The sequence below is a fragment of the Micromesistius poutassou genome (assembly GCF_964030765.1).
Source record: "Micromesistius poutassou genome assembly, chromosome: 14".
Taxonomy (NCBI): Eukaryota; Metazoa; Chordata; class Actinopteri; order Gadiformes; family Gadidae; genus Micromesistius; species Micromesistius poutassou.
This window is the reverse complement of record NC_140284.1, coordinates 16,510,671-16,537,031: the sequence shown is the minus strand read 5'-3', so window position 1 is coordinate 16,537,031 and position 26,361 is coordinate 16,510,671. Positions and strand designations below refer to the sequence as shown.

At 46.8% G+C, this 26,361-nt stretch overlaps 2 protein-coding genes across 3 annotated transcripts; both read right to left on the bottom strand.

The window, feature by feature from the left end:
- Window positions 1-877: 877 nt before the first annotated feature.
- On the bottom strand, window positions 878-10,985 carry epc2 (enhancer of polycomb 2). The gene is made up of 14 exons (XM_084478087.1): window positions 10,612-10,985; window positions 9,268-9,427; window positions 7,504-7,649; window positions 7,110-7,316; window positions 6,652-6,800; window positions 6,243-6,372; window positions 5,906-6,121; window positions 4,998-5,081; window positions 3,971-4,119; window positions 3,203-3,498; window positions 2,691-2,818; window positions 2,384-2,537; window positions 1,648-1,981; window positions 878-1,002 (listed from the first exon to the last, which is right to left on the bottom strand). The coding sequence occupies exons 1-14, from the start codon at window positions 10,762-10,764 to the stop codon at window positions 936-938; spliced, it is 2,373 nt and encodes a 790-aa protein (XP_084334213.1). The 5' UTR covers window positions 10,765-10,985; the 3' UTR covers window positions 878-935.
- Window positions 10,986-12,792: 1,807 nt separating this feature from the next.
- Window positions 12,793-26,076, bottom strand: LOC311358677 (methyl-CpG-binding domain protein 5-like). Of its 2 annotated transcripts, none has more exons than XR_014638088.1 (10): window positions 26,010-26,076; window positions 22,120-22,826; window positions 20,133-20,235; window positions 19,838-19,997; window positions 17,437-19,578; window positions 15,494-15,705; window positions 14,422-15,399; window positions 14,203-14,266; window positions 13,999-14,074; window positions 12,793-13,706 (listed from the first exon to the last, which is right to left on the bottom strand). XR_014638088.1 is itself a non-coding variant. In XM_084478796.1 (10 exons), the coding sequence occupies exons 2-10, from the start codon at window positions 22,239-22,241 to the stop codon at window positions 13,647-13,649; spliced, it is 3,930 nt and encodes a 1,309-aa protein (XP_084334922.1). In that variant the 5' UTR covers window positions 22,242-22,826; window positions 26,010-26,076; the 3' UTR covers window positions 12,793-13,646. The 2 variants fall into 2 exon arrangements, 1 of the variants encoding a protein (XP_084334922.1); XM_084478796.1 differs by having other exon boundaries at window positions 14,190-14,266.
- Between the last annotated feature and the right edge of the window lie 285 nt (window positions 26,077-26,361).

The following is a 26,361-nucleotide window of genomic DNA, read 5'->3' as shown; positions in this document are numbered from 1 at the left end:
AAAATGGCTAGAATTCTTCGGGATGGTGTTTTTTCTACATATCGAATGAAAGGCGAAACAAATTACTAAAAATTAAAAAAAAAAAGACAATTCCTGTTCCACCAAACAAAAAGGGACAGAAAATATTTGTCTCAATGGAAAAAATGCCACTTATTTAATAAAAAAAAGAAGTCTATATCCAATTTGTGAAACCAAATCGTATCACGTTCATTTTCCCCCATCTTTGGAAAAAAAAAGGCTTGCAACCGAATATGCTGGCAGGACAATCTTTCCCCATCTTCGGCAGAGACTCTGCTGATTGGTTTGAGTGAAATACAAAATGTAAACATTGCAAAATAAATAAGTGGATTTGGAAGTGAACTAGGACCCATATTCATGATCCCAACACTTAGCTTTTGCATTTCTTTCTTCCGTGTGTGTGTGTGTGTGTGTGTGTGTGTGTGTGTGTGTGTGTGTGTGTGTGTGTGTGTGTGTGTGTGTGTGTGTGTGTGTGTGTGTGTGTGTGTGTGTGTGTGTGTCAAGTGCAAAAGCATGATGACAAATTCATTTGATTCAAGTAACAAAAGAAGGAAAAACGGAAACATACTAATGATACAAATATACTATTTTACACGGTCGTGATACTTCCAATTTACAAAATGTACACTTATAATATTGACAAATGGGTTAAAATATTTTGATATGCTCGATTCTGTATAGGTCCTTGTATAATCTCCTCCAGCCTCCCTCCACCCACTGCCACTCATAGTGGATGGGGGGCTTGCATTCATTATGGAGAGGAGGGGGTGGGGCTCCGTTAGTCACATTCACTGGTCTGAGCAGAGTCTGGGCGGGAGGACAATGGCGCAAAGTAATAAGGGGGGGGGGGGGGGGGGGAGGGAGCGCAGGTGTGTGTTAGGGAGGGATAGGTTGGGGGTGGATGGCTGTGGAGAGGGCTATGTGACCTCCATTGCCAGTGTGGTCTCTGATAGTCCATTCAGTCTCTCTGGCTCGTGATTCTCCCTGCAACACACACGAGAAGAGAAGGGGTTAGGCTCATGATGACAGCCTCGTAAAACCATGCGCCGTGTTCCCAACATGGAGCAGGGCAGCGGCAACAACAGGCCTGACAGACATTTGACAAAAGCCTCCATAAAATACACATTTAGACAAAATTCATTCCATCCGTTTTTAAAAGGTCCCATGACATGCCACCAGGTGTGAGTGTGATTAGCCGTTACAAGCCGTTTTGAAAATCTGGCTCTTATGACATCACAAGTGGGCGTGTCCACCTAGATGTACGCTGGATGGATCAGTCCACCAGCCTACCCAGTGGACTGTAGCAAACGTTGCTCATCTATCCGTCATACTAGGTGTCAGGCCGTCATCTAGGTGGCACATTTTCGAAAACGGCTTGTGACGGCTAATCACACTCACACCTGGTGGCACGTCATGGGACCTTTAATACACTGCACATTCTGGTGCTGCTCCAGTTACGTGCGTGCACGTCTGAACACCCGGTCGTGTGACGCGACGGCACTAAAACACAAATGAAGAAAGACAAAAGGGGTACATGAAGCAAACTGGGAGCCGCTTACTAGATCCCTGAGGTGGAGCCTGCGGCTGCCGAAAATAAAAGCGGTGGATGGAGGTGGCGCGGCCGTCTACCTGGGCAACGTGCCGCCGGTGCTGGCCGGCGGCACCTTGGGCACGCGGCCCAGCGCGGTGGCGGCGGCGGCCAGCTTTAAGGCAGACGGCGAGGGGGCGGACGGGCGGGCGCTGTGGTGGCTGTTGGCGGGCGACACGGCGCTGACGTGGCTGCGCGCGTTGGGCAGAGACTGGTGCGAGGAAGACATGGTGGAGGAAGACGATCGCCCGAGGCCCCGGGGCCCGCCGCTGTGTGACGTGGTGGTGGTGGTGGTGGTGGTGGCGCCGCCGCTGCTGCCCATGCTGGTGGTACTGGTGCTGGGGGTGGTGGTGGAGTGGGGAGGTCGGGTGGTGCCTGTGAGGATCCGTGCATGACAGATACGTCTCATTGCAGGTTGAACTGATAAGGCGTTGCAGTATCCTGATTTATTGACATTTTCCCCGAGAATCACAGGTGAGTGTGGCCCTACTCTGATACAGTGAGTGTGGTGTGAATGAGGTGCTCTCCAAGTTGTGCATTGCACCATTATGTTGGCAGATGTTTTAAGAGCATCCGAACACAAAAGTGTGCTTTGCATACACCATGTCACAAATTCAGTTTCTGATTGGCTTAAAAGGGCACAGAGTGATGACCCGCTTGCTGTCCGGTCCAATCAGTCTACTAGAGATAATGCTGTGCTTAAGGCTCGACGTTGGGGCTTGACTGCCAGTATGAGATATGAGAGATTGTGGAATCTAGAGCAGCCGCTGAGCTCACCTGAAGGATGGAGGACACCGTTGACGCTGGGCTTGTGGGGCTTGTTCTCGTTGTTGACGTGGCCCTGGGGTGGAGCACTGACCACGGCCGAGGCAGCAAAGTGGGCGCTGGCAGAGTCTAGGGTCTTTGAAGTGCAATCGTTGGAACAAGTGGTCTGCAAAACCAAGAGAAGCAAAGAGAGAGAGAGACCACACACAGGTGATGAGACAGGTCAAGGGCTTGATTTCCTTGAAACAACAACATAAAATGTTCTGCGTGTTTTCCTGGTGTTATTTGAGACACTTGATAGAGAGTGTGCATTGCCTACCTGTGTGATTTTGAGCTCAGGCTGTGAGGAATGCTTGACGGGAGCAGTGGAGGTCTGGGCCAGCTGCTGCTTCTGCATCTGGGCCAGCTGCTGCTGGTGGTCCTGGTACTGCTCCTCTGTGATGCCCCCTGCACAGTACAAAGGAGCCATGAGGGACCTGGCATCATGGCAAAGCATGCTAGCCTTCCGACGGCTGAAAACTGCATTCATGGACTACATGCATAAACGACGCCGGCATGAACCAAAAAGGACTTGATCACAGCCCTATCGACGGTTTAGACAGCGCTTGGCTGCGTGCCGCACACCTCTGCAATTGTGAAGCTCAAAGTATGCAAACTGTGCGTCCACAGCAACGGTACGGCCTGTGCGCATACCTCACAAACTGTGCATCACGTGACTTAAAACCTGCAGCAAGTGAGCTTGACGACACCCGATGGGAAAGCAGGGCGACGGAGTGCCCCGAATGTACGGACGACGTTCCCGTCAAGGCAGGGGGAATGGCTGTGGCGTACCTATGCCGTTCCTGGAGCAGGCGGAGAAGCGCGCGGCCAGCCTGCAGTCTGTGGAGAGCCGGCCCGTCCTGCTGGCCTGGCTGTGGTCCTGAGAGGGGCGCGGCCTGAAGCAGCGCCACCGGAGAGCCTGGATGTTGTCCAGGATGTCGGACAGGGAGTTGCTCGGTGCGCAGCGCTGACCCGGACCTCTCTGGGGGGCGGCGGGCGAGTCGGTGGCGCCGGGCGCAGTGACCACGCCCGGGTCCAGCGGCCTCAGCACCGTGTCTGAACCGGAGGAGGCCCGGTCCAGGACCACCCTGATGCAACATAAGCACACGTCTCGTCAGCCTTGGTACACACACACACACACACACACACACACACACACGCTACACCCCTCCCACACATACATACCATCAAATGCAACATTGTATTAATAAAGTCGGTAGCAGAAGGTTTGTTGTTTGGCCTTCAGCATCTAGACTGAACCACAGACGGTATAACGATAGGAAACATAGCCCCGACAAATTGGATTGCGACGTGTTGTTTTGAGAGCGTTTTAACACAAACACAATAACAATCCTAGGATTATTCTTCAGAGTAGAATCATACTCAGCAACGATGATTAAAGTCAGTGCCAATATAAAAAAAAACATGCAATTACTACAAAATACATTCTGCCTGTTGTGCCGTCACCTAGACAACACAGAAGACTATGAAAAAAGACCCGTCTCAGAAGGGATGAGAGTGACACACACACACACACACACACACACACACAAAGCCCACCTGCCACCTCGGCCCATCCTGCGTCGCGCCAGGCCTACGAAGCGGCGGGGGACACACAGGGCGGTGAGGGAGTGGCGGTGGCGCAGGACGTCCAGCCCCGCCAGCTCGGGGTGCTCCCACAGGGGCCCCTGGTTCTGCTCCGCACAGGGCTAAGGGACACACGGGAGGGACACGTCACCCAACGGGACACAAGGGAGGGAGGCGTCACAGCCAGGGGCCGGACGGCGAACATTTCTCCTTTATTCAACCAGGGGAAGTCCCATTGAGATAATGAAATCTATTTTACAATGGAGCCCTGGGGCCACAAATAGACAAATTACAACAGAAACATTGATGACAAGACTAATGAGGACAAAAATAACAAAGAAGAAAGAAAGAATGATGACAAGACAGGCTAACAAACGTAACTGAAGCCAGTGACACAAAACAAAACAAATGACATATAGTGTAAAAAATGAAAAGGGTCATTGGAAACATGTGCACTGTTCAGATTTTGATTGTTTAAGTAATTTAAGGAACCTGGGGTCGGTGGCAAAACGTTTCACCACGTCTCATTTTGAATGGGTTAGTGTGGTTCATGTGTAAAAGGGACAGATACACGCATGACACAATTAAATTATAACATGAATTGTATAATCCAAGTTGCCCATCGGTGTCCCCCTGGTGGCAACTCTTGGGCCTTCTGAGTAGCTTCAGATATCAACAAACTTCACACTGTATTTTCAAACATTTCTAGTGAGACTGAACAGATGTGCGCAGTGCAAATGGAGTATGAAACTTGGCCTGTGGAATTGAACATCAGGCAAGGCAGCATCCAAGGCTGAATCTCCAACTCAAATGCAAGAAATTAAAATCCCTTGGAGGCAATAGCTCATGAGCAACTTCTGACTGCAAAAGTGAACATAATGGCATCTGCGGAGGTACCCTTATCTTTCCACGGCCAGCATTCATTGCCCAGACGGACCTCTCATCAGAAGGGTTCGATCAAGTAACCCAGCCTGACAGGGCTCCAACACGCCAGACTTACCGAGAGATATTGGCACCCAGCTTTCCTTCGGAAGGCGAACACTCCGTCGGGATCGTTCTCCTCGTCTGGCTCCGACGGAGGAGACTGAGGGAAAAGGGAGGAGACACGGTCTTGAGAACAACAAAGGCAATGAGATAAGGTGCACGTGGTTGCCTCCCGGATCATATCCCTGATGTGATGAGATGGAGTCAGGCCAGACAATGGCCGACAGCGTGCCACGCGACAGCCCTATTCATGTGTTTTTGTACGATTCATTATCCTCGATAAAACGTTGCCACAAAAAAATAGACCAATTAAATAGACCTATTAAAACAAATGAATATTTTTTTCCAAGAGCCATTTCCCTTGGTTTCCCTTGGTGGTTTCAAAATAAAATGATTTGTGGCAACTTACACATCTACTTTTTATGTTTATATGCCTGACGATCTGGCTAAAGGTTAATATGGTGCATTTAGAGATGGGTTGTTAACATTACAAATAGGGACGCAAGAAAGAATGCACAATAACTGGAAATTAAAAGGTAACCCCGCTTGACTAGGTTAGATTAGTATTGCATTACGTTATGGTAATGCAGTAACTATTTCTGTCAAATAATATATATAATATTCGTAGATAAATAGATATTAAGTATCGACTTCATAATCTCCAGTATATAGTATTAGTTCGTCGAGACATGTCAGCACATGGCAAAACGATTCCAATATCATTACTGTATAACTGTGGTGTAATTCATCATACACATGTGAGACCGCTGTAAATTTAAGGTGGAACAGGAGTAAAGGGAGGAGGAATGAAGCGTCACACACACACACACACACACACACACAGACACACACGCTGAGAGGAAAACCCCCACCCGTGACAATGTGGGAGTGGGGCTCGGGGGGGGAGGTCGCCCCGCTACTCACCAGTGGTGCTGGGAAGTCCTCCTCCCCCGAGCTGTGGAAGTCGTACTGCTTGATGTCGGCCTTGTTGACGGTGTAGTGGCTGGGGGGGCGGCCGGGGCGGCGCGGGGGGTTCAACTTGTCCCTCTTGGTGTACTTCTTCTTCGGCCGGACAAAGTCGAAGGGAAGCTCATCCTTAATGGAAGTGTGGTAGGCGTGGGGAAGACCTGCCTTGTGCGTCTACAGGGGTGGGGGGGGGGGGCGGGGAGAGATGAGGTTATGGTGTGTATGCAGTAGTGTATACTTCATCGCACAGAATTCCCACACGACCGGCGTAATGGAGGAGTCTCGCTGGACGCACCTTGATCTTCAGCTCTGTTTTGTGGCGCATGCCGTTGGCCAGGCTCACGGGAGCGATGTAAGCCGGCTTCTCGGCCAGGGGAACGGTGACCTCACTGAGGACCTCCCCGGTGAAGTCGCCCAACTGATACCTGGGAACGCAAGCGCACGTGCGCAGAGGTGAACCCACACGAAAAGGCCGTTGTGGAGGCGACTTCTGCTGTTAAGAGTGGCGCCAAAAGTGTAACAACACGACTGAAATAGGATCAAACTCATGTTGTGTTTTGTGATCGGTTCAATTTGGTCATGGGTTTCAGGTCAAGAGTATGAAAATGATCATTACATGGATGAGCCGACTCTAGGTACATATTATGATTGGAATCATCATGTGGGCGTGAGGGCCCTTAAGGCCAACCCAGTGGGGCTCTCACCTCTTCTCCACCACCTCCAGGGTGAGGTGGAGCAGCTCACGCTTGGCCTTCTCCCTTCTCTTGATCATCTCCAGGATGGTGACCGTACGGCTGAACTCCCGCCGCAGTTTCAGCATCTTCTCGTAAGACGCCTCGTCGTTTTTGCGGTTCTGGGCACAAACAGAAGAGGGCGTCAGACACTAAACGACACTTAAAGACGAGCATTCCACTCGAAAACGAGCATTCTGCGGGTGACGCCAGAGCGTTAAATGGAGATGAGATGGTATTGAAGAACTTGTGAATTCTGTCGGTGGGGGATTTCTACTCATTGTCCTATTAATAGTCCATTGACTACATTCAGTAGAATGTAGTCAATGGAAACCCCAACGTTTCCATTGACAAAAAAGTGTGTCATTCGCCCACTCTCGATCTCTATCCAACCCAAAAGGTCACGGCAGAGATGATTCACCGCATCTTACCTTCCTGGTCTGCATCTTCTCCGTCCGGCGGCGGAAGGCCACATAGGCGTCATTGTTGGTGGAGCCGTCCCGCTTCTCCAGCTTGATCAGCGGGATGAGCGACGGCCCCCTGCAGTTCTTCCTCTTCCTCACCCAGTAGTCATACACTGACTTGAGGAGGTAGTCGTCCTCGTTCAGCAGCACCTTGGCCTCCGGGAGCGACACAAGCTACACAACACATCGGTGGAGAGCAAGAGTTCAGAGAGACTGTGGCCAAGAAATTAATTCCACACTCACACACAGCCCACCTAAAGGGTTGTGGAGGAATACAGGAATACAGGGAAATGCCAGCATGCCATGCACCGGGAGAGATAATAGTGCAAATCCAGATAAAGAAGTGAACCACAAGGCGTACCTGGTTAGTGCTGGCCTTCTCCAGTCTGTCCACCATCGTCTCAAACTGCAGTGGCTTGATCTCCATCTTGCGGTTGAGCCTGTTGAGGAGCGTCTCGTCCTCAGAGTCCATATCGTAGTCGGGCTGCTCATTGTCAAGGCCCAGGGCTGCACAGCGGAAAAGCAAACACTGTTATGTTATGAAACTAATGGCTTTCCTGTTACAATTCCATAAACCTGTCAACTCCTGTTGGCGTCGGTGCAACAGCTGTGCGGTTTCTCATAATTAAGATCACAGTGTTGAGTAGACTATGGCCCTGTCCCAATTCTCCCCCTTCCCCTAGATTTGAGCCCTAACCCTAGATTCTGCTCGTTCCCGCAAAGGGGTAGGGTTTCCAAATACTTAAGGGAGCAAGGGGGAGGGCTGTTTTTCCCTTAAAATCAAGCCTTGAACGCTAGCCAGCTCGGTAGCCGACTTGCAGCTAAGGGCACTCAAAGCAAGTGTTCTTGTTAAGGGGAGAGAAAAGGGCCCTTAAAAAGGCTTCTCAGGGCTCCAGACTTTGTGACTGAAATTCTGTCCAGTACAACTTGGGCCCACTTGATTTTAGTTGGTGTTTTTTTGAATGACCATCCTGCACCTGGTCCACATAATGCTGGTCCTTAAGAGTATCTTCGGCTGTGTGTGAAAGAGGGTCTCTTCTCAAAAGAAGTTCTAATCAGGTGTCAACCATCTCTCCAGACAGACACAGTGGAAAACCTGATTACAATCAGCATTGAAGGGCCTAGGAAAAGGTGAACACCTGGCTACGAAGGGACAAAGAGTATGAAGGCCAAATGACAAGGGATGGCCAACTGCAGACCATGGGGCTTCTGGGAAACTATTATTTTAGGTTATTCAAGTTGTTTTATTTATTTTATGTTCATGCAAGTTATTGAACTGCATGCATTATAAACGAGAACACTTGGATTTTTGTTATTTAGTACGTTATAATAATAAAAAATAAATCAATTGTTATTACATTCAAAAATATGCTGTAAGTACTAGGATTTCATATCAAATACCTCCAAAAAAGGATGAGATGTAATCACCAAGTTTTTGTACGACCAAATGATTTGTGACAATAGCTGAAAAACACCATGGAGCCCTGCTTCTCTTGAACTAGTGCATGTTTTAATTGGCTAATAGTTGGTATTAAATGATCATCCCAAGCCTTTGGCAAGAACAAACAGCCTTCCTGGTGACAGACACACTGCCTCCTCAAACATCGGTCGAGAACAACAAAGAGACACACTCTGAAGGTACAATAAGGCAGTAAAAAAAACTTTAGTTTGAAGGCTGGACTGGGAACACAAGAATCCCATGAAGAAATTGGTATGTTTGTCATTGTTGGTTTGTTGACTTGTGTTGTGTGATACAGTTTCCTCTTTAACAGTCTGTAGTTTGATTTGACTGCATGCCAGTCTTTGTTTACGTCCGTCGTTCACAGTCGGTCGGTAGCCCATTTAATTAACAGAAAGTATATGGGAATCAAATCCATCTACACTTTAAACTCACTAAATCATTCTGGATTGAAACGGTTGACTGCTTGATGCATGCAGAAGAGACAATGCATGGACCACAGTGTCTCAGTAGACAGAGTAAGAGTCCTACTCTTAACTGCAGAGCCCACACTAAATGTGCACAACGCATTTGAGTTACACAGGCATTAAATAAGGGCCGGCACTGCTTCTACATCACACCAGGTGGTCCCATATCAACCTGGGAGGAGGTCATGCTGGTACTCACGCTGGATGTGCATGAGCTGTTTGGGAACCTTGAGTTCTCCTTTGTAGAGGCGGTCATAGTAGGTGATGTTGCTCTCAGCCTCGGGCACCGGGATCACCATGGTTTCCTTCTTCTCCCGGAACACGGACTGGGCTGAGATGGCCCTCTGCAGATGGTGCTCCTGAGGAGAGCAGCCAGGAGTTTACAGATATGATTTTACAGACAGGGATTGCAGATGTATAGGCTCCATAGAATTGGTTCAGTCGACTTTCTAAAGTACCAGCGTCAGGAATGTAGAATTTAGGTGGCAATATACCCCATACCAAATCATGGTGTTGAAACGTTAACACAAGGAATGAGAGCCTGCAGAAGCTTCCTATGGCCTTGGTGTGCTATGTTAACGTCTGTATCCTCATGAATAATATGAATTGCATACTGGGAGTTGTTAATAATATACTAGGATGAATAATATTATGAATATGCTCTATATAATGAATTATATGATGTGAAAAACCTGTTGTGTTGACTGTTGGTAACAATATAGGTGTACCATGAAATAAAATGTCATGGGTATGCAAAAACAACCGGTTAACAGAGCATGCAAATACTAATATACCCAAGAGAAACATATTGGATATGAAATCGGCCTGATGGTCTGCAATTCGCCATGGAGGCTGGATTGATTACCAATATAGAAATTGGTGTGATTATACGTACTTGGTACCTGACGGAACTTCGTAACTGTAATAACAGTGCAAACTGTTCTTGCATTAAGGGATAGTGGGCTATACACAGATTTGACTTCAACTGTGTATGGCTGAATGTTTAATCAGACAGGGCTAAAGCTAAAATGAGCACATATAGAACAGGTACGTTTTACGACAACTGTCAATGGCGAACGGCAAATGGGAGCTAGCTCATTGAATTGTGTAAAGAACATTACGTTCAGAATGTAAACGGTGCTGAACCGAGTGTCACGTCGGCTCCGACGTGTGCATTGGAAACAAGCTGCACACATACTGACGCGCAGCATTCATTCGGCAGTCTTTCCCTGGACGCTAGCACCGCGAACACAGGGGCAGAGGCGAGCATGCTGCTTCAGCCGCTCGCGTCGCCAGTCGCCAAGAGAACTACGCCGAAAGACTGACGTCACACCCACTGAAGGCGGCCAGGTCCCCGTAACGCTACGCAAAATGTATAAAATCGACTTAGTTTGCGTCGTTCACGTAACGCCGAGGGCCCCGGCCACGGGTAGAGCATGGCGCGGACTACGCAAGGCTCTACGTAATCCGTTCGTGAATCGCGCTGGCTCCACAGCGGGGCAGACCATCATCAAAGTTGATCTTTTTTTGAAAAAGCACTCACCAGTTCTTCCTCTTTTTCCATGCCCGTCGGCATCTGCGGAACCGCCCGGTTGATCGAGACGCAGTCATTGAGGTCCGGAAGGTCTTTGTTGCGGTAGACTGGGAGAGGTTTGGCGGCGTCTAGCGCTCGCGCTCGGAACGATAATTTACTCATTGTTAGCCTAACGTAATCACACCGAAGGAAACGTGAATCCCGCCACAATACGAGAGAGATATCGGTACAAATCCAGGAGGGACACGGCTGTTTCCACAAAAGTAGAATTCATTGGTTTTCACTTGCTTGAAATGTCGCACGAAAAGCCATTTTTGGTCGAGATTAACCTGATATAATGGCTATTTTTGTCGTCTGGTCTACTCTCTGCGCCATGGAAAACATGGCGGACATGTCCACACAGCGGCGGAGCAATCCCGGCAGCCAGTGCGACACATCTGAAAAACATGGGCCGTGGTGGTGCGTGCGCAGCATGAGCGGCTCTCGCAATGTCGGCTCGCACGTCAGACCAAATTGTGCATATTAAATATCACAGAAACGTTTATTTATAGGCAGCGTCTCCCATTAATAGACTTAACCGCGGCCTACAATAATTTCAGAATATGCTCTCACAATATTAATAACAAGAGAGCATTGCTATGATCGTATTATTACAAAAGAGATGTCTATGTTGGGGATCCAGCCTCTTATTATGCTTTCCAGATTAATATTCTTTAAATTGATTAATTGTCTTCTGCTGGGGTAATACTTGAAAAACACGAGCAGTTCCAGTCTGCAAGAGACAATTGTGTTAACTCTAGGGGGGTAGTGGGATACCCAACTACAGGCTCCGTTATTTACTGGGCTGATATTACATCCGATTTTGGATTTAATAAGGAAATTACAATTTACATTTTTGTGTTTTAAAACAGTCAGTTGATACAACCATTTAATATAAAGTAAAGACAGTATTTTCTTTCTTCATAAAAACTTTGGAATAAATGTAACTGGAAGATTTATGTAACAAAATATAGGTTTAATAGACATTTCCTGTTGCAGTCGAGCATTATTTAAAATTGTATAAGATGGTGAAATGCCATAGAATTTGATTAACAGCATTTCATAAATGGGTAGAACATTATGGGCATTTACAAATAACATTACATTACATTATATACAATTTACATTTTAAATATAAAGCACCATCTTTGACATGGGGTAGATTTTCCTTAATTAGTATAACATTCATTTAAAAATAAAAGACAAAACTAAAATTGTAATATGCATACAATCACTTAGAATATTTACAGTAAATCAGTTTGATCATTTACATGCACTTCAATAATAGTAATCGTAATCATATTCAAGTATTTCAATATATTCATGATTTTCAAGTATTACCTTTTTTTCATTAGGATACATTGGCTATAAGCCAGGTTAATTAGATATCTAGAATTATCTTCATGTGGTTGGTTACAAGATGAAGATTTTCTTACGTGATATCAAAATGCTGCTTGGTCAATAACCATTCAGCACTGATATATGCAAGTGGGAGCGAATAAATTCAAATACATAACTAAGGGTTGGGTATAATTATATGATTACAGCTTTCTGAATACTGTAAGTATTACAATAAAAGGACATCCTGAAATTAGTTTAATAAAGAATCACAATAACACCATATGATTTGAGATTGCACAGCAATGTAATAGTGTTAGGGCCAAGTCACAGGCTGTAGAGGCTGATGAAAGAAAATCCAATTATTGAACTTGACTCTAAAGATAATACAGCTTTGGAAAACAGGGTTTCCAAATTTATACTGATAAACACCAGAAGGAACCTCTGCATAAGGTTTAGAAAATCTACAAACATTTTATGCAAGAGGACATTTGGACATATACAGAAGGCTGTTATGCTAGTGGATGGGCTATTGGCAAAAGCTGAATTTGGAGACTGAAAACAAACGCTTAGTAATATTATTTTGAGGCATGGTCTTTGACAAATAATGCATTGTATGAATCATATCACACATATTAGAGTTAGTACAATGCTACAAGGTGCAGACAATCATGTACCAGCTGTTAGCAAATGGTTCACGCTTCACAATTCTACTTTGGTTTTGTCATTACTTTTTATAGTTTAGTAGAACGCATACACATTAATATAGTTTATGAATAAGGAATTAAAGCAGCACACGTGGAACATGGAGAATGGGAAGTTTATGAAAGTTAATTATAATTTTGCAGTGCAGGAATTGGAACACCATCCAGTAGTTGACATTGTGTGATAACCTGTTCAAAAATAATTGTGAAACCGTAAAGCAATATAATGTAATATAATGTCTGTTTTTGAGGACATTCAGGTTCATTGTGAAACAGTCTGCAACTGACTGGTTGGTTTAGATTTTAGGCAGAATGTAAGCCCTGAAGGAATGGCAAGGTCTACTAAATCAGAGCTTTAACAAAGGTTATCAAATGTTGCTTTTAACACTCATTTACTCAAGCTAATTTTTACTCGATTTATGTGATGGAGGAAACCTTGAGAACTTCCTAATCTACATATATATTAGTCAACTAAAAGGATAGTTTGAACATGCACCGCTTTAGGAACACATTTTACTGCTCCAAGCCTTAGGGACGTGGCAATTTAGTAAACAAAGCAACACATGTTTTTTTGAATATCATTTAATATTTCAAAGCTTTAGAGGCATGTTATTCTCGCTATAACATGTATTAATCTGGTATTTAAGTGTGTACAATGAGAAAGTAATGCAAACCAAATCTTACCTACAGCCCCTCTAACCATTTGATATGAATACCATCTTCATGATATAACAAACTGTAGGTATTGAGTAGTTCTCACAAGAACATCCAAGTTCACACGCAAAAACAATTATGTAGTTTTGTCCCCCAGATAGTGCCAAATATGTAAACTTCCACAAACTGAAGTGGCTTCACAGAAGTCAGACATTTTTCTCATATTAAATACAAAATAAAATTTGAGAGCTTTCGCTTTGAAGAGAAACAAAACAAAAACAATAAATAAAATCCATCGATAGGTTCCTGTCATCTAAAGATCTTCCTCTTTTTGGCTTTGGGGGTTTTCCGTACACCAGCTAGGCCTACCTGTGGAGTCAATTTAAAAAAAAAACATTGTTAAACGGTTGAATATACGGGTTGAAATCAAATTGAAATGGTTTACCCCCGCATTTGCTACCTCTGCTGCCGTTATTCACACAAAATATTGGTCATAGTGTGTGAGTAATGGTGGCATGCACGTTAGTATTCTTCCTTAAAGCCCATGGGACACAACTGGCTCCCAGCTATGAAGAGCTATAGGACTGCCTACAACAACACATGGTAACCAGAGTCACCATGCAAGCAACCCATTTTAACATCTAAATAAGCCTAGACTCACATTAGCTGTAAATTTGTGCCACTGGCCCATTGCATTGTGCAGAGCATCCTCCATGTGGTCGTCTACGGCCCCAGCACTTTGAAAAACAAACACACACAACATTAAATCTATTATTTCATTGCTATTTGTTGTTTTAACTGTGAGACAGCAAATAGACCTTGATAAATAAAATCAATGGAGGTTTGAATTACCTCAGGTGAATACCGTTAGCTTTGTGCAATGTGTTCAGGTCATCCTTCAAGGTTTGGTGAAATCTCACAGGCTCCATCTGAAACCAGAAAAAATAAAAACATTAGTCAAATATATCTATCTTCATACACAATTTCCATGACTTAAATAGCAACGCCAAGCGTCTAAGGAACATTTCATTTTACAATGTCAACTTTTTATAAGAATAACCACCACGCATCGTGAACCCCTCACCTTGCTTTGCATCATGTCCCCAACACTGCAGAGATAAGAGGGGGCCTCCATTTTCATCTTGCTCGGCCAGGGATGAAAGCTCGGGGCCCCGGCCCACAGCAGATCTCCTCCGGGCGGCGCCGGTTGCCTGTGGGCCAGCGGTCGCCCAGGGTGATGCAGGCTGACGGGTCCCAGGAGCCTCTCTTCACTCATCTGGCCTTCTGCAATATTCAGCACAAAGGACCCGTTTAGGCTGCCTTCATCACGCGCACCGCCACCGCCGTAGTTCCCGTTGAGCTGGCCGTTTAAATATCCGTTGGACCGCTTGGGAAAATAGGCTTGGCGGCCGTCAGACGCGGGGCAGTGCTCGGGGGACTGGATGACCCCGCCTGGCCCGTGGCCTCCGCTCCTCCCTGGGCCGAGGTGGCCGTTCCTGGGGTGGTTACCGTTCAGCTGGGCGGGACTCTGCTCCTGCGGTGTGGGGAAGGCGTGTCTGGCCAGAAACTCTGTGTAGAAGCCGTTCCCGTTGGCGTCCTGAGCCTGAGCCTGAGCCCGCGCCTGCGCCAGACTCCTCTCGTTCTGGCCGAGCCCGTACGGCGGACCCCCGTTGGCACCGGCGCTCCAGTGCGCACCGCGGCCGAAGTGATGCAGCGCCTCCGGGGCGGAGGGCAGGCCGTTCGAGGGCTTCAGTTTTGCGGGGGCCCGCCGCGGCCCGGCCGGGTGTTGAGCGGCCTCGACGACCGACTGGGAGAGGTCCGGCTGCGTGGCCGCTTGGGACGCCGAAAACGCGCAATTGCGGACGATGACGCTTGACACCGCCTCCCCGCGCAAGCCGGCTCTGACCTGTTGGCTGCTGGGGTTTGTGCTCTGATGCCCGCCCTGGGCTATGGAGAGTTCCTGCTGGCCGGCCTGGAAGCACATGGCATCCGGAAGACCCACGCCCTGCTGTTGATCCGATACCATGCTGGCAGGGTGCGGTGTCCTCTCCGCGAGACTCACCTACCACAAGGAAAACCAAGAGATTAGATTAAATCTACCTATTATGTTCTATTGAGGAGCTGGATTTTTACTCCTTTCAACACATCCATCTGACCTTGAAGGTTCTGTGAAGGCCGTTCATGGCGCCGGGGGAGCGCGGGTGGTGATTGGAGTCACAACATGAAAGGCTGTCTGGGCACTGGAGGAAGTCCACGGCCTGGACAGGAAGTTGTCCCAAGGCGTCTTTTGGTTGTTGCTTCTGCTGCCGGCGCCGCAGGCTACCGTTCTGGAGTTTTCTTGAAGCCGAGTCCAGGAAATGAGCCTTACCTGTGGAAGTGTCGAAAGATACGACCCAGATGGGGGGGGGTGGGGGGTGGGGGGGGCAGGGAGAAAGGGAGGGGGTCAAATGAGAGGTAAAGATAAACAGAAACCATGTGTTCATAAGCGGGGTAAGGAAGACCCATCACAATAGAGTCTTGCTATGGAAGGATCCAGAGAGGCATATCAGAGGCGCTAGGTAACGCTAATAAAGAGGTGGTGTTACATCTATAATCTAATTATAATAATAATTTTGATTTATATAGCGCTTTTCTAGGACTCAAAGACGCTTAAAATCATAATCTAGGGATGATGTGCAGATGATGTGAAAAAGAACAAGGGTTAAGAAATGAATTAGTGACACGGAAATCATATATTAGACAATGTAATAATGAGAGGAAAAGAAAATCATATTTTTTTGAGCATTTAGATAAACTCAACAGCTCAGGAGTTGAGTAATTATCTATCAGAAAGACCTTCACCAGGACAAATTACATAAAAATCAGGGACAAGGCAAACACGGAGTGGTTTGCCAAAATAAACCGTCTTACACTCTCCGCCGGTGAATGCAAACCTTACCTTTTCCAGACAGTCCCTAGGCTACCATAGACAGAAATAGTGTGCGGCAGTGTTCACAGAGCAGTGACAGAAGGAATCGGTGAGCTTTGCTGCCAAATCAAAAAGGTTTCAAAAACGGGATGACAAACCTCCAACAAAGGGGCCAGCATGATCCGCTAACTCGTGGTTTTGCGAAGGACATGTGCTGAATCCACAGAGCTCGGACGCCAAGTGAGTGTGATCATTTGTGTGGAGCTCCTGTATTGAGAGAGAAATGCATCCTACGTTGAGGTGTGCGTGTATGGATTTGGCTGCTCGGCGCTGAAAAGAGATCTGCGTTCCCAGGCAAACTAGGCTATGAACACCGACAAGTTAGGGACATTAAAAAGTTGCAGTAAGAGTTCAGATTTAAATTCCCCCAAAGACATCTTTACCAATTCTAAACCCATATAAAAAAAAGATATAGAATTTAAAATCAAAGAAATTTTCAACCTTGTGGAAAGACAATAAAAACTAAAAACTACAACTTAAACAAACAAATCCACCTTCTTCAGTGAAGTACCTATAAACCGTCACTATAAATCACTGTCTTGTGTGTTTGCGATCATATATTCTCAGGCTGGCATTTCCCCTTTGAAAAAATAGATAACCAAGCCAGTAAGACCACTTTCCCAGGGTATTTCAGCCCAGCGAGTTGCAGTGGTGATGAATGTTCTCTCTCAAGTTAGCCATCACCTTTAACGAAACTTGTGGCTGTGTTGACCAGGGAGCTATACAAGAATAATAAACTGTCATATCACCACGACAGTTTGTGGAAAAGTCTGCCATGTTAGCGTTACCAAAGGAACTTTTTAGTGGTAGGAAAACTGCCATTGCCTTCACAAAACCCTATATGATCCATAAAAAATGATGGGAGATTCAAATTGTCCCCTAGAGTAGGGTATTGTTGTAATGTTTTAAGAAAAAATGTAAATGATGGAATTGAGATGAAAACAGCTAGCACACAAAGACAAAAGGAGTTTATTCATAGACTAAAAAGGGAGGGATTTGTTGATTGCTCAATAAAGGAGGGTAAAAATAAAATACCCCCCAAAAATATTTATATTCCGTATTTTATTCCTTCATGTAGAGATTATGAAACATCTACAATGTTTTGGGCAATACCTTGGATAAATGGGTTACCTGATTCTGGGTACATTTCGAAACCACCATTGGACATCACCGGGGGAAATCCAGTTCCATCTTTAAAACCGAGGCTGCCCTGGGACTGTTTTACATGATGACCCATTTGTGGCTGCTGAGAGTTTTGGTTACATATGGACCCTTCCACTTCATGGCCGCCGTAACTTAGGGTTCTTATATTCCCGACAAAAGGCAGGTTGTGCGTTTGATTCACTTGACGTGCAAACTGTTCCATGTCCAGGGGCTCCCCCTGATCATCACGGCAGTCTTTGCTGAAGTTCCGATAGCCTGCGATGTCTCGAATTTGGAGATGAAGGGGTCCATGCGCATTCTGCATGTTTGACAGTGAAGGCACACTCTCCTCAAAAAACAGCGGTTTGCCAGGCAAGGGCAGTGGTTGACACGCATGGTTTAGTCCATTCTGGGCCTCCAGCTGATTGCTAATAGGTTGAACAAGCGGTGCCATTGACGCGTCGTTGTTTGCCACTTGCTGCAAGAGCCTTTTAGTGGGCTCTGGGTAGCCATGCGAACCGGGCCCGTGCTGCATGTTCATGTGGAAGGCGGTATTCCCGTCGGGCTCGGCGGGGGCTTTGCGCTTGCGCAGTGCCCCTCGTTGCTGGGACATCAGTTTGTCCCGGAGCGCCGCTCTTCCGCTCTGTCCCTCGCCCAAGGGGCCTCCGGCACTGCGTAGATACTGGGGCTCCAAACCGCCACATCCTTCGCCGTACGGCTGCCTGCCGCCCCCCACCAACCCAGGGTGGCCCGAGCTGCCACCCAGGTTGTTTTGGTGGACTAGCTGGGCTTTGGCCGCCGCGGACAGGAGACTACTGGCTGGAAAGGTGGGAGGGTTCTGTCGGTCGAGTTGGCGAGGCCCCGTCTTCAGAGCGAGTCTAGTCTGATTGAGGCTGTCAGCTCTGGGAGGAGGAAGGCGTATGGACTCAGAATGCACGCTGCCACCAGTGTTTATTGCTACTAGTGGCTGGATCACAGACTCGGCCATGTGATGGAGCGGCACTGAGGTCTTTGGGGATGAAACGGGCCCCTGCAAAGACCGGGAAGGCTGCTGCGACGGCACCTGTGACGCCAGGGCGACGCTACCGTAGTGTGAGGAGGAAACGGGCGTGTGCTGGTGCAGAGACAGATCCTTTAACCTAATGGGCGCAGGCGGGGCTGCCATGTGTACTGGAGATCTACCGGGTGAAGATGAAATGGACGACAGCGCTGGGTGCTGCTGGCCTCTTAGGCCAGGGCCAGGCCCGGCAGCTCCAGACTTAACCGCCGGCATAGGGAGATTACTGGGCAAGGGGACGACGGCAGGAGGGCCGTGCACAGACGGCCCCTGAGGATGGTTATTGACCTGGAGTCTTGAGGGCGTGGGGGCAGCTTGATCGTGGAAGTCTAACAGGCTCGGTATCGGGTCGAGAATGCCGAGGGGGTCCTTTTCAGAAGAGCTCATACATCTCTTCTGCACAACGTAGGGAGCATGCTGTAGGACGGGTGGGTGGTGCTGCTGCTGCTGCTGCTGCTGCTGCTGCTGCTGCTGCTGCTGGGCGCTGGACGACAAGGGGGATTTGTGTGTGTAGTCTGTGTTCTGAGGGAAGCTGCAGGGCGAGCGCTGCCTGTTTGGGCTTTTGGTGTGCATGGAAGGCGACGAGGAGACGCTGGTTCTGCCAGCGAGGGCACAGGACAGCTGGCCGGACGAGGGCGGACCGTGCACCATGACACTGGGCGGGGAGAGGGGGCCGAAGCGCTCGCCGTTCACGTGGCCGGAGCCGGGGCTGAGGGCTCCGTGAAAGCCGAGCGCGGCAGACTCGGGGCTCCTGAGAAAGGGGGTCCGGTCACCGTAATGCTGGGAGCTACATGTGGTGGTTGCTGGGGGGCTGAGTAAGCCGCTGTGATGGTTGCTGCGATACGGCGACCTTTGGGCGTTGAGGTCACCGGCGCCCGGTCTCAACCTGGCCTGGTGTGCGTACGCGTCCCTCTGGGGTGGGGAGCCCAGTTGGTGTTTGTGTATGTAGTGCTGCGGACCAGATGGCGGCAGTTTGTAGGAGTGGGTGCCGTCGGGGGGGAGCGAGTTGGAGGGGCCGTTGCGCAGATCCTTCCTTATTGCTTGAGGAGTCAAAGAGCCAATGTGACAACCACCTGCAAGGTGAAGAATAAAATAAGCTTATCCAAAACTAGTAAAGAAAAAGGGAAAGATCGGCGAAGCTGTATTACAACCTGAGTGATCTTAAGCAAGAGGCTCCGTATGCAGTTGGTGCCTAGTTCACCTGTGTTTTATCTGTGTGTTATCTATAAATGTGATCAAATTTATAGACAATATTACATGCATTTCTACAATCCCAAACACACAATTGTAAGTGAACCAGGTACACACGCACCCCCACAAACGTAAACATACCAGAGATTCTACTGGAAATCTGGGACTCCATGCTCCTGTGCAGGGTTGCCACGGCGATGATCTTCCTCTTGTGTATGCAGAGCTTGGTGACGGCAGAGTCCGCTTTGACGTCCTCGGCTGTCCTCTGCGTGACCACGGCCCCGGGGTCAAAGTTGAACACCTGGGAGGAGGCGGGAGAGAGCGCTGACGACAAGGCATACACGCAGGGGTTTGGAATACAACAAATGTACCAGCAATGGCCAGTGCCATGTTCCTGAGAGGGTGTTACACAACGCACACATGGCGAGACACTGACCTTATGCAGGATGAGGGGACACTCCAGGCCACACTTGCAGGTCCCATCTGTCTGGAGGTAGCTCTTGGCTTGTTCCAGACAGGCAAGCACTGAGCCACTGGGGCTGTGGAGAGGATGGGGGAAAGGGAGTGATCAGACAATCACAATGCACTTGTTCTCATGTGCAGGATGTTTTTGTGCTTGGTTATGTGAAATGTGTGTACCAGTTTCTTTTAATCTCTCAACACAGCAAACACAGCTTGGCTGTGAATTAGTTTTTAATATTGGGGATCCAGAACTAAACAAAACAGAATTCGGTTGGCACCAACAATGGATATCAAGAGGAAGTCATGCAAAACTATCTTCAGTCTTTATGATTAATTTTGCACAAGAAAACAAATATGTCATGTGTCATGAAAATGTAATAAGCTGAAAGTATATAATTGCATACACTATCTTTATATAGCCTAAGATAATAGGATAATAAAAGTGCTCAATATTAGTGCCACGACAATAGATGCATGTCCATTTACATCTGTGGCTATGGCATAGATGAGAACCCTCCAGAAGGCTGTGTGGGTCTGTCTGATTGTTCATGCAGAGAGGGACCAGCACTTGACAGGCTCAGCAGCCTGAGACAATACCAGCCCCAGAGCATGCTTCCCCACAGCCCGGCCAGCCCACAGCAGCAACACCGAATGTATTCTATTATATTTAGGACATTAAAAGGAAAAGGTCAAAATAGTTCTTCTTACATGACAACCCCGCCAAACCGAGCTACATGTAAAAGGCGGATTAAAGGGCAAAGAGAGAGCGAGCGAGAGTTGGAGAACATCCGAACTAGGGAGCTGTGACAGACGAGACAAAAGCTATTTCAGCCGCCTTTACAAAATGTTGGCTTCAGAGTTAAATTAAAAACCCACACAAGAACGGTTGAAATTGAGGGGGTGGGTAGTATATGGAAATATACCATTTGGAAGCATCGTAGCTCATGACAGAGATGGCAGATTTCTAAAACCGCGTCCATCGATCCAAGTTTATTTTATTTTATGGTGCTTGCAAAATTACCCCATTGGATGTTCCGGCCCTGGAAGATGATGGCACGCAGAGTGATTTGAGAAGCAGTTTGCATTACAAAGGTCACAGAAATCAAGGTTTGCAGGGTTTCTTTTAAAAATATATATATTTTTTAAGTAAAGATGTACTAAAAAGACTGAATGAAAGAGAAAGCTAAAAAGGAAGACGGGAGAGGGAGATCAGTCAGAAGTTCCCAGCGTCTCTTCTTCCTGCTCTTGCTTCCCTCACTGCCAACTGAATGCCATGCTTGCCATACCTGGGTTAGTTACTTACGACCTGTCGTCGGTATGGCCATGTGGACATGACTACTACGGTCCAAAACAACCTCCCAGTTTGGTGGATTTAGAAATGTCATGCTCCATCTACAGCATTCGCCTTTATGTTGAACTCTGCCAGGGTTTTCTAGACTTGCCCTACTTACGTGCAACGCAGACCGTGGAAGACGGTGATAAAGCAAACTAACATGATTAGTACAGGCAACAATTTTGACTTCCTGAGGTAAGATTTGAGTCTTCACTGGGTGCATCATCACGTCCAAAAACACTAGGCTAACCAGCTAGAGGTGCTTTTAGAGGAGGCTTACTCTACATTTGACATAAAGAGAGACACAAAGCCAAGTCGACGATGGAAGACGGATCCATGCAGTTCGGTGCCTCAAGAAGAAAAAAACACTACAGAGAAATATACGTTCACTACATATCTTAATGTCTCTCCGATGCTTTCCCCAATTTCAAAAAGACATTTCACAAGAGTGCGATTTGGTTCATCCCTGAAACATACAGTAGGACCATACTCCGACTCGCACACGATTTTGGATACATTTTAATGTTCCTGATCAAATTGTTTGAACACAAACCCCTGAGGAGACACACTGACACACATCAATCCCCATCGAACCGGCATCGTGTTCCGCAGAGCAGCAGAGCCCTACCTGATGTAGACGACTCCGCCATGGTGGATCTTTCTTTGCCACCCAATGGGGACCTGGGCTGGCGGCTTTCCAACCGGGCAGTGGCCACCACCACCATATGTCACGGTCCTGTCCATTGTCATGAAGGTCCACCACGCGCTCGAACCGCACCACAGCAAATATCACAACCGTGTGGGACTAGAAGCAGACCGCCCGCGCCTCATCCTGGAGCATGCCGGCGAACCCGTCCAGAGTAGACATGGTTGGGACAGGCATATTCATGGACACCCCAATGTGGAAATTTGATGTTAGATTGATATTATTGACAACGGAAAAACCATCAATAGCCCGAGCGATGATCTTGGCCATTTTTCATTTGTCCGTTCCTCCGACTTTCACAGAGGAGGGAGCCGGTGATGGGCGATTGACTGCATCGCCCTGGTCATGTCGAAAGCGTTGCACGGATTAGTTGATGTCCGTCCGTCTCTCTCTCTCTCTCTGGTGGAGCACCAACAGTAGGGCTAACCACAGTGGTCACTCGGTTAGAAATGACAGCTTCAATTTGATGTCCCGTTAAATTTCTGTACCAAGGCGAAGAACCGAGGAAGGCCGCACGTTTCACAGCATTTTGATGGAGAACGTCAAACGTCCACTCCACTGCAAGATGGGTGAAAGAGAGGCTTTGAGATGGCCTCAAAACGTCCGCCTCTGGATGGCATGCAACCCATCTGTGGAGAGAACAGAAACACAGACAAAAAATAAACATCTTAATTAACCATGATAATTATAACTCGTGCAATATTATATGCTGGGATAAATATGTGAAAAACAACAATCTGCAACCCCACACCGGCATGAACAACAAGAAGTCATAAGGGCTCCTCAGATCCTCCAAGGCTGAAGTGGCAGTGGCTGACAGAAAGCCAATAAAGAATGCACTGGAGGAATATTACCATCTTGTTGCCACTGGTGATCTCATCATAAGGCTACAGCCAAGCCAAGGGCTAGATTAAAACGGGGGGGATGGGGGAAGACAGACGGGCATTTTCTTTTTACAGTGGTGGTGACAAAGGTATGACTAAGTCCCCTGGCAGTTTCCTTTTTCATTCACAGCCAACAGCGGCTGCCTCCTTGGGGAAATGGACCTACAGGGATCTATCACCATCGCGTAATCACATCCAACCCCTATTTACGGGATTCATCATTCGTTTGATAATTAAGTCCCTAAAAGCAGTGTTATATATTTACGATGTACATATCACCATGTTAGCCATACATAACAGAATGGATAAGAAATGTACATTTTGCTAGTAAACTCAATCCACTGTGTGCAGATCAGATTAAAGCACACATATCTCCTATTCTGACATCCACATCCACATCCCCCCCCGATCCTGCAGCGTACTAAGCACAAGCCTTCTCGTTTGAATACTGATCCCCAGATGTATCGCCGTTCTGGTCAAATGGTTGTTACGTCTGCCGATGCTCAGACTGGGTGGTTTTGAGACTACACGGTCGGCATATACCAAATGCATCTATCTTTATATCGAAAAATATTTGGGAAAATAGAAGTAAATCATATGCACTTTGCTTTTCCATGTCATTCATGTTGCACATTTAAAAACAGAACCATAAAAGCATAAGAACCAAACTCTACCATTTAATTCTTGATTGGGGTAAATAGTCCTGGTCCAAGGTAATGGCGGAGTAACTGATCAAGTTCATTTGGCATTAAAGAGTGACCCAGAAAAACAAGGTGGGGAGGGGAATTGTAAATGGATGAAAAACCCACTAGAGATGTGCGATATCATTGCAAAAAATATATAAATATTTCCACCATTAAAAAAAAGTCACACAATACCTGGGAAGTGTGCTACTGTGTTTGTCTCATCCCATTTATCATTTAATTAAACATATTGTTACTTGAAGTGAAACATTTGATATATATAAACAGACAATTATGGTCTTTCATAATACCACATTCAAACCCCACACAATATCTAGCCTCCTACCATGATAATTGTATTATGCTACTATAATGCAATTTTCAGTTTTCACCACTACAACACAAACCTGCTTCATGCTGCCTGCTCACTGCTGTACAAGCGATCCTTTAGGCCAACTACTAGGACGCCTACCTGTGACTAACACTGATTGCACAGCAGCAAGACAAGGCAACATATCATAGTGTGTCTCGGCATACTATTTTTGGCGAGACACAGTAGCCACACGTGAGCAGAGCGAGCACCCTGGTGTCCTACCAGTGCTCAATGCCTGGAGAGAAAGAGAGAGTTGAAAAATAGGACAGGTTGCTGCCTTGGTTGCAAGGAAGGTAGGCAGTCCCAAGGGGACGGAGGAGGTGGGGAGGGGGTCAGTCAGAGATCCAACAGGAACTATTTTGGCAATGGATATGGTTGCAGAGAAACGCTAGTCTCTATGCATGTCTCATAGAACAAACAAGTGATAGCGTACAGTAGGGAAAGAGACATGGGGAAAATCGAATAATACAGGAAAGGCCATTAAGTGCAACACAGACACCAATTTAAAAACAAATTAATAATGGGAACACAATATTTGCAATAATTGAACTCTAGTTAAATACTTCAGACTTGGCAATCCCTTTTTTTGTGGCAAAAATGGAATGCAGGCAAAGTAATATTTTATCCAGATTAGAAAACCTACTGTCTGTCTAGCATGAGTGACTGCATCCAGCATAGCAACAACACGAAGCCACCACCTCTTTGCCTTGCAAGAGAACAGATAGTGCAGCAAGCCTTGTTCTCTCCAAATCATAAATCTCAAAATTCCATTTGCTGCCAGAAGTTATGGATGCTGGCTGTGGGCTGTGCAGCCAAACTAGTGGCCGTGGCGAACCGAGGAGCAGTGGGTGCTGCCAATAATATACGACATGGCATTTTACAATTCCACGGATACCAACATAATATAGTTCTCTTTAACAAGGGAATTCTGTCTTTATTTTTTGTAATGGGGTTTGAATAATTTAAAAGCAGAGACGCGTTTGGTCCCCAATAAAAGCTCCCCTGTGTATAAGCCTGGAACGACAGTAAGAGTGGCAAATGCATGTCGTTATACGATGTGGAATCCGCAGCTCTTCCACCCCCCCACCCCCACACAAATCAGAATTTGAGGCACAGTCGAGGAAATAGACCGACCTTTACTGGCAGATCAAGAGGGATCACGCAGCAACCATTATACAAACATATAGCCTGCTGCTGAAACACTCGCGTTCAATGCATTAACGAATGCAGTGGTGCAATATATCCGGACACATTTACATACAAATGCATGCAAATGCATGTGGTAAACAAATACATTTCACACAGAACCGTATTCTAAAGCCGGGCTAATTTGCGGCCAACGTTAGCAGGCTTAGCTAGGAGGAAAACATCTGCAATAGCGCCGAGCTAACCAGTTCAACTTGGTGGGCTGCTGGTTAGGATGAACATAACCAGGAATACTATGGTGGCGTTCCGGAGAGGACAGCCATCTTCGTATTCCTGAGTGTTGAACACTTGATGAAACTAATCACGGATCACGTAATCCGACGACACTGATCATGAAACATTAGTCTGGATCACCTCAGATGAGGACTAGCCTAGCTGGACGGCTACGGGGACAACAAGCAGAGAGCCACTACAGTCTGTATCGGGTCAGGTCCTTCGCTTACTGTACACAGCCACAACAGTTGAGCCAGGGAGAAATAAGACACAACTAGGAACAATTTAACAATCAGTCAGGCACGTTATTACAAGAAGCCACAAAGTCAGGGTCCCCCCTATCTCCTGGTACACAGACGATGACCTCTGGACAATCTACCGGAGTGCGTCCTGAACCGAGCTGAGTTGGAAACACAAGTAGAACATAAAGACATTAGAGAGACGGTCACTCACCAGTCCAAGTGCCCACTGTGTTGAAGAATAACCCCTCTTTCTTCCCATCTAGTCTTCGCTTTACGCGTAATGCTCTTTGTCAAGCTGTCGAGAATGGTCACGACGGCCGGGATTTTCAAAATAAGGGCGCGTTGGTAACAAACTCAGGTTCACAATATTGTCCATGTCATTGTTATTGCCCGTCTATTTTATTTTTGCCGATTTAATGTAAGTGTGGATATATATATTAATATCTTAATTATTTTCATATAAAAATAATATATTTTTCATATATTTTTATATATGAAAAAATATGAAAACTATAGGCCTATTATTTTTTTTTAAATAAATAAATATAATATATATATATAAA